The 15,368-nt window shown below is 47.6% G+C and overlaps 1 protein-coding gene across 3 annotated transcripts in view; it reads left to right on the top strand.

Annotated features, from left to right (window-relative positions):
- The window catches only part of GK (glycerol kinase), a 103,254-nt gene that overhangs the window by 56,722 nt on the left and 31,164 nt on the right, over window positions 1-15,368 (top strand). For 2 of the 3 annotated variants that reach the window (XM_040425001.1, XM_040424999.1), the window contains exons 5-10: window positions 3,787-3,866; window positions 6,110-6,247; window positions 10,828-10,937; window positions 11,094-11,160; window positions 13,581-13,598; window positions 14,885-14,920. In XM_040425001.1, the coding sequence (XP_040280935.1) occupies window positions 3,787-3,866; window positions 6,110-6,247; window positions 10,828-10,937; window positions 11,094-11,160; window positions 13,581-13,598; window positions 14,885-14,920 (449 nt within the window). The remainder of the gene's footprint in view (window positions 1-3,786; window positions 3,867-6,109; window positions 6,248-10,827; window positions 10,938-11,093; window positions 11,161-13,580; window positions 13,599-14,884; window positions 14,921-15,368) is intronic. The other variant, XM_040425000.1, reaches the window with a different exon arrangement.

The raw sequence follows: 15,368 nt of genomic DNA, 5'->3' as shown, positions 1-15,368 counted from the left end.
CCCAAGCCAGGGGCGCCCCCCGCGGACGCCCCGGTGCGTCTCGTTTTCGGTCCTCCCGCAGGACCTCTGGGGCTCCCCCCGCAGCTGCCGCTTCGGCCCCTCCCCAGGATAAACGTAGGAAGCCGTTTTTTCGGGCACAGCCCTCCTGGCGCAGGCCGCAGGCTGCCCGCACACCCGCAGCAAAGCAATCCTCTGCCTGAAGGCGCGCCCCCACCCACCCGGGTGGGGGGCCGGCTCCTCCTTTTCAGGGACATCTGGATGGCTCACATCTCCGACGCCTGGGCTCTCGAAATTGTGTCCTCAGGATACAAAATCGAATTTGCGTCTTTCCCTCCAGATCGGTTCTTTCGCTCCCGCCCCCCGCGGGACCCGAAAAGCGCGGCTGCGTTCTCCGCGGCTGTTCAAGCCTTACTGGACAGAGGGGTGATTACCCCCGTTCCTCTAGAGGAAAGGTTCCAAGGGTTCTATTCGAACCTCTTTGTAGTTCCCAAGAAGGGAGGTTCGGTGCGGCCCATTTTGGACCTCAAAAAGCTCAACCGTTTTCTCTTCCTTCGACGGTTTCGGATGGAGTCCCTCCGTTCCGCGGTGGCTTCCCTGGAGCAGGGAGATTTCATGTCTTCCATCGATATACAGGATGCCTACCTCCATGTTCCGGTAGCCCGGTGTCACCATCGCTTCCTCCGATTCGCCGTGGGGGACCTCCACTTCCAGTTTGTCGCCCTTCCCTTTGGGCTGGCAACAGCCCCCCGGGTGTTCACCAAGGTCCTGGCCCCGGTTTTGGCCTTACTCCGTTCCAGGGGTGTTTTTCTGCTACCGTACTTGGACGATATCCTCATCAAGGCTCCGTCCCTTTCCCAAGCGGTTGCCAGCGTGGATCTCACTCTAGAGACTCTGGCGAGATTCGGTTGGGTCATCAACTTCCCCAAGTCCTCCCTTCCTCCCGCCAGACAACTGGTCTTCCTGGGAATGCTTTTAGACACGGAAGCGGCGGAGGTACGTCTTCCCTCGGAAAAACGTCTGACCCTCCGTCGGGCGATTCAGGGTCTCCTTCTCCACCGTCGACCGTCCTTCCGCTTCTGCATGCGGGTCTTGGGGCAGATGGTTGCCTGCTTCGAGGCAATCCCATTTGCGCAGTTTCACTCCCGCCCTCTCCAACGGGCGATCCTCTCCTCCTGGGACAAATCGCCGGAGTCTCTGGATCATCCCTTCCATCTATCGCCTCCGGTACGGTCATCTCTCCGCTGGTGGTTGCAGTCCCCTCTTCTGGGCAGGTCCTTTCTGCCGATCAACTGGTTGGTGGTTACAACCGATGCCAGTCTCTTGGGCTGGGGAGGCGTGTTTCCTCCCCGATCCGTCCAGGGCATTTGGTCTCCATCGGAGTCCAAACTCTCGATCAATGTCCTGGAGCTGAGAGCGGCCCTTCTGTCTCTGCGACACTGGACTCATCTGCTGAAGGGTCATCCAGTTCGTGTGCAATCGGACAACGCCACGGCCGTGGCGTACATAAACCACCAGGGGGGCACTCGCAGCGTTGCAGCAATGCGGGAGGTCACCAGCATTCTCCGTTGGGCGGAAGCCCACGTCCCGGCCCTATCTGCAATTTTTATTCCAGGGGTGGACAATTGGGCGGCGGACTTCCTCAGTCGCACCACCGTCGACCCCGGCGAGTGGTCTCTTCACCCGGAGGTGTTCGAGGCCATTTGCCTTCGTTGGGGCATACCGGACGTGGACCTCATGGCCTCAAAATTCAATCACAAGGTCCCCGCATATCTGTCCAGGGCCAGGGATCCGGGAGCCTGCGGAGCCGACGCCCTCGTTCTTCCTTGGCGAGGCTTCGCGCGCCCATACATATTCCCTCCCATCCCTCTCCTGCCCAAGGTCCTTCGGAAGATAGCGGCGGAAGGCGTCTCGGTGATTCTGGTCGCTCCGGACTGGCCCCGCCGGTCTTGGTATGCCGACCTCATGCTGCTCCTGGCAGACGCGCCCTGGCCGCTGCCCGCCAGGGAAGATCTTCTCTCTCAGGGACCGATCTTCCACCCGCGTTTAGGGTCCCTACGTTTGACGGCGTGGTTGTTGAGACCACCGTCCTGACGCGTAGGGGTTTTTCTGCGGACGTCGTCCGCACCATGATCCGCGCCCGTAAGCCGTCCTCTTCTAGGATCTATTATAGGACCTGGAGGACCTTTTTGGGGTTCTGTGCCGATCTGGGGATTCCTCCGCTCCGCTTTTCTCTCCCCACCGTTTTGTCCTTCCTGCAGAGCGGACTGGCCCAAGGGCTGGCCCTTAGTTCTTTGAAGGGTCAGGTGTCTGCGCTGTCCATTTTGTTTCAGCGCCCACTGGCCCCCCTTGGTCCTGTCAAGACCTTCCTTCAGGGTGTGGCTCACGCGGTTCCCCCGTACCGTCCTCCGGTACCGCCCTGGGACCTGAACCTGGTTCTCTCAGCGCTCCAGGCTTCCCCTTTCGAGCCTCTGCGGACGGTTTCCTTGCGACTTCTGTCCTGCAAGGTTATTTTCCTTGTAGCCGTCACCTCTCTTCGGAGGGTGTCCGAATTGGCTGCACTCTCCTGTCTGGAACCTTTCCTAGTGTTCCACCAGGACAAGGTGGTTCTTCGTCCGGTCCCTTCCTTCCTTCCTAAGGTGGTCTCCGCCTTTCATCTGAACGAGGACATCGTTCTCCCCTCTTTGTGTCCTTCCCCTTCCCACCCGCGGGAGAGGGAGCTTCATCGCCTGGACGTTGTCAGGGCGCTCAAGGTTTACCTGGAGGTAACCAGCTCTTTCAGGCGTACTGACTCGCTCTTTGTGGTTCCGGAGGGGTCGCGCAGAGGGATGGCGGCATCCAAAGTTGCTATCGCCCGTTTTGTCAAGATGGCTGTTACTGAGTCTTATCTCGCCAAGGGCAAGGTTCCGCCCCTTGGTGTTACCGCTCACTCCACTAGAGCGGTCGGGGCTTCCTGGGCTCAGAGGAATCGGACTTCTACGGAGCAGATTTGCAAGGCGGCCACTTGGTCCTCCTTGCACACCTTCACCAAGTTCTACAGGGTGCATACTCATGCGTCGGCTGACGCTGCTTTAGGCCGTCTGGTGTTGCAGGCGGCAGTTGATTGATGCCTCTGGTGTTGGTCTAGTTTGTTCTGGTCCCTCCCTTCTGGGACTGCTCTGGAACGTCCCATGGTTTCCTGTGTCCCCCAAGGAATATGGGCGAGAAAAGGAGACTTTTGTATTACTTACCAGTAAAGTCTCTTTCTCGCTCTTCCTTGGGGGACACAGCACCCGCCCTTCATTTGGGTTACAGTTGTGGTTCCGGCTTGGTTGCCCCCGTTGGGGCTCGACAGTTCTTTTTTCCGGTTGGTGGTTATCTTTCACTACTTGGACACGCAACTGGCAGTCTCTTCTCCAGGCTGAGGGGTATAGCTGATGGAGGAGGGGCTTACAGCTTTCACTTAGTGTCACGCCTCCTAGGGAGCAGAGCTATACCCATGGTTTCCTGTGTCCCCCAAGGAAGAGCGAGAAAGAGACTTTACTGGTAAGTAATACAAAAGTCTCCTTTTTACAGAAAATTTGCGAATACATTGCAAAGGGTGAAATTGATGGAAGTCCGCAGCATAAACTGACATATACTTGTATAGATGGGGACACTGTGTAAGTGGACGTTCTTGGCGAACACCTGATCAGCAAATACTATATTAATGTATCTCATTTTTGCATAGTTTTTTTTGTTTGCATTATGGCTCACTAGCACAATACAATTTATTACTCCTAACCTTATTGAATTGTATTTTCTTTTCAGTGTGGCTTGACTTGAGAACCCAGTCTACTGTTGACCGGCTACTAAAAAAAATTCCAGGAAGGAATAAGAATTTCTTCAAGGTCAGTGGAAAGCATTTGTTTCTCATTTCTTTCGGTCAGAGCATTTTATGTTAAAATGTAGATCTAAGTTCTACTTTTCAGGCCTCCTGAGAACATAGCCAACCTGTCCTAATTACTGCAGTGGGTATAAAACATTACAGTGCGCCGGCTGGGCAAGACAAGCCAGCCTCCATAGGAAGAGCTACTTTTTGGAGCGCTTCTCTGCTGTAATAGGTGGGGTCCCATTTGGGTGGCTGTCCTGTTAATCAGTCTACTTGATATATGTTTAAGGCTTGGAGGCATTTACTGAGTTGAATCTTGCACTCTTTTTTTTTTTTTTTTAGCTTTGGTATGGCAATTTACAGATACTCTGAAAGGGGTATTCCCATCTGGGGCATTTTATGGCATATTTGTAGTACAGTACCGCTTAAGGGAGAAAGGTAGTACCGGCGGGTTGATTGGTTCTTGATAGGATAGTGGTGCCAGTGTTAAAATTCATTGATTGCAGATGGGCTAACTCTGTCCCTATTAGGCCCTGATGTAAATTGGGAAGGGGGACATGAAATGCCCTGCCTATCTACACAGAGCACCTGCCCCGACAGGGGCAACCCCATCCGGAAACCTGCCCCCAGAATGACCATGTCCCTAGCTGGCGTTTCTGTCTTGTGTCATATGACCGTTCAGGGGACCGTGTAAAAATAAGCAGAATTGCTAGTATTGGATCAAAGTTGTAGCAGGGTAAAATAAAGAACACTGACTGAGCCTGTGGCTACACTAGGTACATTAGGTAGACATTATTGTAACGACAGGGTGCCAGCGGGCCACCTCTGCCAGATACATAGAAACAGGGGCGGACTGGGAACTAAAAGTGGCCCTGGAAAAAAAGGTAAAAGTGGCCCCATGTTGCAGGCGGGTCCAAATTGACAGAAGACAGGGCAGCATAATTAGGCACGGCCAGCATACAATAGCGCAGAGCAATATACCGCCCCAGCTGAACCAAATACTACAGTGACGCACAATATACTGCCACCTGCGTCACAGTATTCAACTGTATCGCTGTCCTGTGGACATTAATACAGCTGAATTCAGGAGGGCACCTGGGACTGATGGCACAGTGCATAAGAGAGAAGAGATCATTATGTACCTGTCTGGTGGCCGTGAGGAGGGCTTGGGTGGCCCTCCTAGGCATCGGCCCACCGGGAAATTTCCCTTTATGGTCTATGGCCAATCAGCCCCAGCATAGAAACCAATACCAGGGCCTGCTATAGATCAGCAGCACCTTGCCAGGAAAAACATTGGTTTATTTCACGCTGATCTCCAGGCCCCACCTGATGCTCGATAACGTCACCGCGTCTGGCGTGGGCCCGCTGTATCACCAGGCGCGAATCCTATTGATGTGCCATAAATACCCCAGATGGTACAAACACTTTAACGGCTCATGCACATGACCGTAGCTTGACTTACGGTCCGCATATTACGAATACCGGCCGTGTGCATTGCACATTTTACGGAACGTCCAGCCCATAATAGAAAGGTCCTATCCTTGTCTGTAATACAGTGTGCTGTCCTCATTTTTTGCGGCCCCATTGAAGTGAATAGAGCCGCATCCGATACTCAAGAAATGCGGATCAGATGCAGAGAATTTTTTTTTCGTGCATGAGCCCTAAGTTTAAGGCACACCCAAGTTTGATGATAAGGTGCAAATAGATAGGTAGTATTGACTAAAGGATCATATCCAGACATGATAATAAGCAATATTGGGCTCCAGCCCTCAGAAACACCGCAGAATGGGACGTAACCACAGAACTTGGAAAGCTTTAGTATGATATTTTGACATTAACATGGATCTTTTTCAAGCCCTTTAACTTTCACCTGTTGCAGTGGGTCAGTGCAAGTGGACAGTACTTCCCATGATGCAAGTTTTTTCATTGGGCAAATATTTTCCACGCGTGCCCCTTTCCCTCAACTATCTTCCTTCAAAACGCATTGTAGACGGGGAACTACTGGGTCCATTTCGCCCCAAGCAAAGTGGCTGTAGGAGACTTCAAAAATGTGTTTTTGTAAAAGCAGTAATTTATGAATAATTATACTTACAATAACATTCCAAAGACTCTGAACATCTTGAGGCATTCACAAGGATGCTTCTTGGCATTACATTTAACAATATATTTTAACTACACTATATTGGGAGAGATGTATGCAGAAATGGAAATCCAGCATCTGTTGGAGAATATACTAATCTATATTCATTGTCTAACTTCTAGGGGCGAACTGGTCTTCCTTTGAGCACTTATTTCAGCGCAGTGAAGCTACGATGGCTGCTAGACAATGTTGAAGAAATCAGGCATGCGGTGGCAGAAGGCAGAGCCATGTTTGGAACCATTGATTCCTGGATCATTTGGGTTCGTGGTACATACATTGGGACTGTTATATTGATGTTTAGGTTCATTACTGTATGGGTAGGATCTGGTTCAAGAAATTGGGGTAGGATAGTATTCCAATACCACTGTGGGGATACTGAAGATAAGAGTCAGACCAGTGTAGACCTAAAGGAAGACTGTTAAGGGTGCATTCACACAGCCGTATAAATGGGTCCGCATCCATTCCACAATTTTGCGGAACTGGTGTGAACCCATTCATTTCAATGGGGCCTGCAAAAGATGCGGACAGCACACCGTGTGCTTTCTGCATCCGTAGTTCCGTTCTGCGGCCCCGCAAAAATATAGAGCATGTCCTATACTTGTCCGCAAGTATATGCATTTTCTATACAGTGCCGGCAATGTGCGGACCGCAAAACACTTACGGTTGTGTGAATGTAGCCTAAGGCTGTATTACATTGGCAGATAGTCTGTCGAAGTGACGCTCATTAGCGATGATCTGACAGTGTAATACTGCCACCAACTACCCGATGAAAGAGTAAATGCTCCTTCATTGGGCAATCCAGATTTTTAAACTGGCTTAAAAATGATTGTTGGCTGGTGGCAGATTGTGCTGTCTAATCACGAACTGCTGCTGGCAAACAACTAATCAGTATGGGGATGAGGGATGGCATTCGCGATCACTCCTCCCTATACTGTGGAGGAGATCACTGCATGTAATAGAAGTGGTCTCCTCCGTTAGTGAGCAGGCGATACCTGGGAAGAAAGGCTTCCTTCCCGTCAATCGCCTGCAATATCTGAAGGTCCAATACAGCCTTTAATCAGTACAAAATCAATCTTCCTGTATAATAGATGTATCAGTTCCGCATACTGTCTGTATGGTGGATATAACACAATGTCTGGCTTTGTGTGTAAATATATGTAAGTATTCCTTGTGAGAAGTCACATTCCTTATGTGAATAAAGCCTGTGTTGCGTTCCTTCGCATTCATAGCTGTGTATAAATGTTCTTTTATTCCTTCTCAGATTTTTTTTCATTGTCTACAAAAATGTCACAGTACATACATGTAGGCTTTTGTCTTTGAATGCAAACTTTTATTTAATATTAAAGAGGACCTTTCATGGGTCCAGACATTATAAAATAAGTATCAGGTTGTGTAGGTCATAAAGCAGGGATCTAATAGCGCTTACTTTTTTTCCTGGGCGCCGCTCCATTCGCCCTCTGTGCCCTCGTTGAATTCTTCCGCCTGGTATGCTTATTAATGGCATCGGAACAGGGAGGAGGAGACGCCAGGGTTTCTCAATGGGCGTCTCCTTCTCCCTGGCTGTAGTGCGGTCCAACCACAAAGGGAGAAAAAATAAATCGCCTTCTCCCTGGCTGTGACGCTCTCCTTTGTGGTTGGACCGCGCTACAGCAAGGGAGAAGCAGACGCCCATTGAGAAACCCTGGCGTCTCCTCCCGCCACCTGTTCCGATGCTATTAATTAGCATACCAGGCGGGAGAATTTACCAGGGGCACAGCGGGCGAATTGAGCGGCGCTCAGGAAAAATAGTAAGCGCTATTAGATCTTTGCTTTATGCCTTACATAACGTGCTACTTATTTTATAATGACTGTGGACCCATGAAAGGTCCTCTTTTTAAAGTGAAAATAAGAGAAAATTCATGTAAAGGGTCATGTAAAATATCCGTGCTGTTCATATCAATTTGGTCCCTGAAATTCCAAGTTACTAATGTGCTCTGTACACTATCGGTCCTGAGCATCACAGGAAATAATAAAATAGCTGCTTGTTAAAGGGGCTGTCTCACTTCAGCAAATATCATCATTTATCATGTAGGGAAGGTTAATACAAGGCACTTACTAATGTACTGTGATTGTCCATATTGCCTCCTTAGCTGGCTTGATTCATTCTTCCATCACATTATACACTGCTCATATGCAGGGGTTATGTCCCCCGCTGCAGTGTAGATACAAGGTCGCCAGAACAGGAGCTGCTGCGCATGCATGTCTACGTGCGCTCCCACAGTCCCGACCACCAGAGAGTCTGACACTTTTTCCTATAGTCTAGTTATATACTGGATTGCAGAGTGGTCGTAACTAGAGATTAGTGAAGTTATGAAAAATTCTATTCGGCTGCTTTGCCGAATTTCACTAAGAAATTTGATTTGTGACAAATTACTTCAACACGAAGCGCATTTCTTTGTATGTAGCGGGCGAAATGACTGGAAACAGCGATCGCGCCAACCCCTGTCATTAAACCCCTGAGATGCTGCCACGTTCATCGTATCTGAGGCTACCAATTAGGCCTTTCAGGGGTTAATCAGGGTAAAAAAAATTCCAGGCAACCATACAAAAAAACTGCCCCCTATTGTTTTCAGTTGGGAGGCCGTTCTGCCATTTATGAAGCTGCAGTTTATTGTTGAATGGATGTGTCCTTTTTTGGCGTGGTCATGGCCATAAACTGCAGCCTTATATAGAAAACAATGGGAGATGATTTCTGGCACAGAATCTGCGCCAAATTCAGCTGTCAAAAGCCTTTATGGGAATAGCCTCTTTGGAGCGGCACTGCAGTAACCAGGCATGGCCACTTCACAGTGGACGGATGCTGTGTAGTTCTGGGGCCTGGTCCTGACTCCTGGCAACAAAGCTTGTGAAAACAGCTAATCTGCAGGATTGCCAGGAGTTAGACCCTGCCAAACTGATACTGTCCTACCCTAAGTATACAAGTCCTAGGAAATCAGTACTATCAATACTGAGAGCTCGCTTCTCCATCTTATCTGCTTACTTCAGCATTTAGACAAGAAAGCAGGAAACATAACAAAAAGGAAGTAGAGCGCTCTTACTGACTTAGGCCGAGTTCACACGAACGTGTGTGACACGTGCCTGTGAAGCAGGCCGCGATGCTCGATCGCCGGCCGTAGGTCAGCCGCATCGGATCGCGGACCCATTCACTTTAATGGGTCCGCGATCCGGCCGTTCCGCAAAAAGATTGGACTTGTTCTATCTTTTAGCGGAACGGAAGTACGGGACGTAACCCCACGGAGGCACTCCGTAGTGCTTCCGAGGGGTCCCGTCCCGTGCGGCCGTTCCGCGATTCTGGATTAGCGGACCCATTGAAGTGAATGGGTCCGCATCCGTGATGCGGAATTCACACGGAACTGTGGGCATGTATTGCGGCCCGCGGTTTGCGGGCCGCAATACGGCCACAGATCACACACGTTCGTGTGAACTTAGCCTTATATTAGGAACAGTGTTATATGCAGGTAGTAGGACGTCTGTGTGGTTCAGCTTAAGTGGTCCTGGAAAAAATAAAAAATAAAAGTGGCCCCATGTTGTAGGTGGGTCCAAATGGACAGAAGATGAGGCAGCAGAAGGCAAGGCCTGCAGCACAAAATACTGCTTCAGCAGAACCAAATACCACAGTGCAGCACAGAATACTGCCCCAGCAGGACCAGATACCACAGTGCAGCACAGAATACTGCCCCAGCAGGACCAGATACCACAGTGCAGCACAGAATACTGCCCCAGCAGGACCAAATACCACAGTGCAGCACAGAATACTGCCCCAGCAGGACCAAATACCACAGTGCAGCACAGAATACTGCCCCAGCAGGACCAAATACCACAGTGCAGCACAGAATACTGCCCCAGCAGGACCAAATACCACAGTGCAGCACAGAATACTGCCCCAGCAGGACCAAATACCACAGTGCAGCACAGAATACTGCCCCAGCAGGACCAAATACCACAGTGCAGCACAGAATACTGCCCCAGCAGGACCAAATACCACAGTGCAGCACAGAATACTGCCCCTGCAGGACCAAATACCACAGTGCAGCACAGAATACTGCCCCTGCAGGACCAAATACCACAGTGCAGCACAGAATACTGCCCCTGCAGGACCAAATACCACAGTGCAGCACAGAATACTGCCCCTGCAGGACCAAATACCATAGTGCAGCACAAAATACTGCTTCAGCAGGACCAAATACCACAGTGCAGTACAGAATACTGCCCCAGCAGGACCAAATACCATAGTGCAGCACAAAATACTGCTGCTCAAAGCCACACTATTCAACTGTATCAACGTCGTGATACAGTTGAGTTTGGGAGGGCACCTGTGGCCGTTAGCCATGTGCATAGGTACCAGTTGCTCCCAGCATTAATTCTGAGAGCATTAGATCATTATGTGCCTGGCAAGCAGCCGTAAGGAGGGATCGGCCCCCCTTCCCTAACTCGCTGTGCATCGTCCCACCAGGAAATTTTCCTGTAGGATCTATGGCCAGTCCAACCCTACTCCGCTTTCTCCAAAAACTCCAAAGCAGGAAGTGATATCTGAAAAGAGGGCATTGCTTTGGCTACTGCTCCTATACAGCTTCTCAACATGCAGCCATTTTGTTTCCTGTAGTGTTAAGGACCTATACTGTAGAAATGACTGAGTCAATTTGCATTTGAAAGATAAGAATTAAAGGCCTTGGACCTGGCATGTTAAACGGTCATAGCAACTCCATTTTAGTAATTGTGAGTTGTAAATAATTCTTATGTAGGGGAATGTATACGGCTTTAAGTCCTATTTCTAACTTGTTAATACTTTTGCTTTCTACAGAGCTTGACGGGAGGGAAGACTGGAGGTGTACACTGTACAGATGTGACCAACGCCAGCAGAACCATGCTATTCAACATCCATACCTTGGAATGGGACGCAGAGCTCTGCCAGTGAGTTCTACTCCAGTACTGCATTCAGTAAATAGGAGTGTAGTCGTCTCTGTTTGTCAGGCCACCCCTAACCGTAAGAATACCATATGATGAGGCTGAAGAAATCGTAGGTATAAGTGCCCTGTCTTTATTGGCATTGTATCTGCTTGTCCTTAGGTTTTTTGATGTACCAATGAGTTTGTTGCCGAAAGTGAGGAGTTCTTCTGAAATCTACGGACTTATGGTAATAGATTTGTTTTCCTGTATGAGCAAAAATGTCATGGATGATCATTACTGCATAATTTAAACTGTCATAGCTGGCAAAAAAAATGCACAATCCACTTAGGCTGTCCATAAGATTTTCACATTTAAGAAAAATAAGGGCTAATATGCTGCTCGCTTACCGCTCATGCGGTGCCCAATCCATGGAGGGGATAGATGCTTTAATGTCTGCAGGCCACAAGCTACAGTATATGCTCATCTTATTGAAGAAGATAAGCTGTATAAATACCATTGACTGTATTATATCAGGTACCACGTGATGACAAGTTGTATCTCCGTGTCATTGGTCCATAACAGACTGTACAAAATGGATGAATTCATGGACTCCTAGACCTTGTTAGGATCTGACAGAGCTTACATATTATACTTATAAAACTTTTAATTTTAATGGAATAAATTATAATGCTAAACTAGAAATGGGATGACCTAAGTGTAGGGACCATATAGTACTCTATAAGTCAACTAGAAAACATACAAATCATTGTGTGTATGACAGGGATGTACAAAATACTGTATTCTTTATCAGCCAGATAATCCACTCCAGGAACCAGTTAGAATTTATAGGGAACCAGCAATAAGAACTTTCATAGATCTATCCAGAAAACAACCCCAAAACTTGGCTACCAGCAAATTTCCAGGTGAATTATCTGCCCTCTCTTCTGAGATTTGCAGGACTTCTGGACCTAAAGGTGGCAGTAGTACATATCCAGTCCAGTTCATGCAGCTATGCTTGGTACTGCAACCTCGTCGCATTCAAATAAATAGGAGAAAGCGGCAGTACCTAGCACAGCCACTGCTAAAAGTATGGCTTTGTCAGTACAGTGCAATCTAAACAATGAGTAGGCCGCAAGGCTCACCTGAGTGCAGCAGCCCCTTCAAACAGTTGATTGCCTGGGGTGCTGAGAGTCAGACTGATCTAATATGTATGGCCTATGTTAAGGCTATAGCTATGAGTTTTAAAAACCTGAATAACCTCTTTAAAGGATAACTGTTATATTTTCATCAAAAAATCTAGTTTGGCATATGTTACTGCTGCAACAGCATTATACATAAAGCAATCTTTAGTTTCTTCACTTACCACTGTTTTCCTTGAGTTTTCCCCTTAGTTACGGCTGTTTTGAATCCTACATTATGAGGATCTTCTCAAGATGGCTCCTCTGCCAGTTCTCTGAGACCAAAACTGCTTTCCCTCAGGTCACATACACACTTGCTGTAGCCAGGAGCTTCCTGACAGCCAATCAGATTGGATTACTGAGAGACACGCCTCCTCAGTCTGAAGCCTAATGCAGGCATGCAGTGTGAAGGACCGCCCCTCTGTCTTCCTAGCCAGAAGGGCCATAGCAACTTTTTTTAAGGGACTAGTGGAAAGGGACAGGAGACCTTAATGAAAGCTGTTATTATAAGGTAATTACAGAACTTTTGACAATCATTGACAGACTAACTCAGGTATACATGCCTAGCTCTAATAAACTAGCAAATAAAAAAATATGACAGTTATCCTTTAAGGGATTGTCCAGCAGGGCAAAATTTATTTGGAAGGGCTCCTCTCATTTTGTAATACCTACCAGGTGTCCACCACTCTCTGGTCCCATCCTTGACACACAGGAAATGCCCCCTCAGCAGTCTGACTGCAGCAGTGACCCACCTTGGCCAGTGACTGGCATTTTCTGTATGTGGGGATGGGACTAGGAAGTAGAGATAAGCTGGGAAACGGCAAGCTTTGGAATGGGAACGCTAGGGCATCATGAGTATTGATTCTTTCATTTTTTTTAAGCCAATCTGTACCCTTTCCCAAAAAATCTTCCCCATTGGACGACCCCTTCAGGCATTCTGTAATGCCCTTTCATTCTGGAGGTGGGGGTGCAATAGAGACCTCACTAATTAGTTTACATGTATGATATCTCTAAGTCAGAAAGTCATTTTCACCGCATTTCCTCTTTAATTTGGAGTTCTGTTTATGAAGCGTGGCAGTTCTTCCTCCCAACCATCTGACACTGAAGCTTCTGGAAGCTTTAGGAAAATCTTCTGGTCTAATGGCGGCTGGCTGGCACTGCCTCCCCTACAGTGTTTCCCGCCGTCAGTTCTTAACTTCGAGCAGGAATGCCGTCATGCTTCATTAATAGAGCTATACTTTAAATGGAGATCTTGGAACGTGCCGTGTTTGTATCCTCTGAACTGAGCAATATTTGCTTAAACATAAGAGCCCTTGCAGTGAGAGTGACAGAATATGGAAAGCGAAGTTAAAGCCGCCATATCGTATCAACCGAAACATTGTGTTCTGAAGTAAACTGTTGTATTCTCTTGATTGGGGCTCTGTAGAAAACAGTAGAAGTGATCCCTTTCTTTTGTTGTGTCTGTGCTCTTGTCGTTTGCCTACCATAGAAAATCTGTCCTAGCCTGGTGAGTAAAGACTTTTGTTGGTCAGTTCACCAGTCATGTGTCACAAGCACTTGAAGCACATATCATGCATCATTTCCAGTTTTTTCATTTTTTATATTAAATACAAAAAAAAAAAAGAAGTAATCCAGTAGCCGGCACTACCACTCACCTCAATAGATATCCTGAGACTTGGGGTTCCACAGTATACATGGGTGCTCAATGCACAATAGAAGATACTGCAATACATCAAAGTTAGGAAGAAACAACACCGCACTCGCATTAGGACAAATTCAATTTATATTATTGGCTCCAAGGCCGTGGGAAAGCGTAGAATGATGTGTATCAATTGATACCTGTGATATATACTCACCGTGGAGCCAATAAAAGAAGGTGAATTTGTCCTAATGCGAGTGCCGCGCTGTGTCTTCCTAACTTGGATGTCTTGTAAAAATCACTCTACAGTGGCTTCATGAATGATCCAGGGGTCATTGTATTCTTCAGCTGAGTACGCCATGCTATGCTTTGGTCAATGCTGATCAACTGAAATTGCATAAACAGCAATTCCCTAACACATAAGATTACTAAAGTCACTTTCCAAGCAGTATTCTTCTGAAGGATTTGAACAAAAGGGTTACAGAACCTCAATCCCCCTCAGCCTAAGACCTCGTATACATACGACTGTATTTCTCACCCTTGTGCTATGCACATTTATTTGCAGATAGGACTCTGACCCAATCATTTCTATGTGGCCTTTTCTCGGAATATAAAACATGTTCTACTCTTGTTCTTTTTGCGGACAAGAATAGTTTGTTCTATTGATGGGAGTGAGAAAAATCCGAAACGCACACAGCAGGTATCCGTGTTTAGTGGATCCCTTTTTGCAGACTGAAATACACAAGGCCGTGTGCATAAAGCCTTAACAGGTTATTACATTTTGTAACAAGTTAAAATATATTACGGAATTGCTTTTTGTGTAATATCCTAATTCACAAACCGCCACCAGAACCCAAAAGTACCATATATGAAGCAAAATAACTGGAAATGTGCACGGTTGCGATTTAGTTTAGCCTACAACGGTTTTGTATTGTCACATTCAAGGGCACAGCATTCTTTTGTATCTGTTCAATGCCTTGCTGATGGTCACAATTCTTTGGTTTGCTGCTTTAAGCTTGGACGCTGTTCACAAGGTAGCGGAGCTGAACATAAAGCTAAACGATGGCAGTTTAGGCCAGTGCCTTTGACATTAAAATGAACATTTTGTGTTTCTTAATCTTGACTTTAACCTTTATTTTTCATTATGTCTGCAGAAGTCTGGAGCTCTGACCGGAGTGCCAATATCAGGGGTAAGCTTGTGATATATATCTGTGGTCACACAGTACATCAAATTACAATTAAAAAGTGCTTTATGCAGTGTTTTCCAGCCAGGGTTCCTTGCTTTCTTGAAAACTGGTTATGGGTTCACCAGAAGATGCTACGACTTAAAGGGGTTTTCCAACAATGAGCATTTATCAACTTTTGGAACACTGGAATGGGGGTCTGTAGTCTTCCACTCCTCCCCGCTGCATGAACCCAGCGAGGAGAACTTTGAATGTAACAACCATCAAGCATGTGTGATGCCGCTCCATTTGGAGACTATGGGACAGTGCTTGGCTGTTTCTGCCAGCCCCAGCGGGCATGCTTGACCTCTCCAATTGAAACCCCTCCTCACTGTGTTTGTGCATTGAAGAGGAACTTGGTGTGCTGGGGACAGAGATGAGGCCCCTGTCATCAGATATTCTGTGAAGAAGTGAT

This window comes from Bufo bufo, chromosome 3 (assembly GCF_905171765.1).
Source record: "Bufo bufo chromosome 3, aBufBuf1.1, whole genome shotgun sequence".
In the NCBI taxonomy this organism is placed as follows: domain Eukaryota; kingdom Metazoa; phylum Chordata; class Amphibia; order Anura; family Bufonidae; genus Bufo; species Bufo bufo.
Note: the sequence above shows the minus strand (reverse complement) of the source record. Positions and strands in the feature narration are given on the sequence as shown.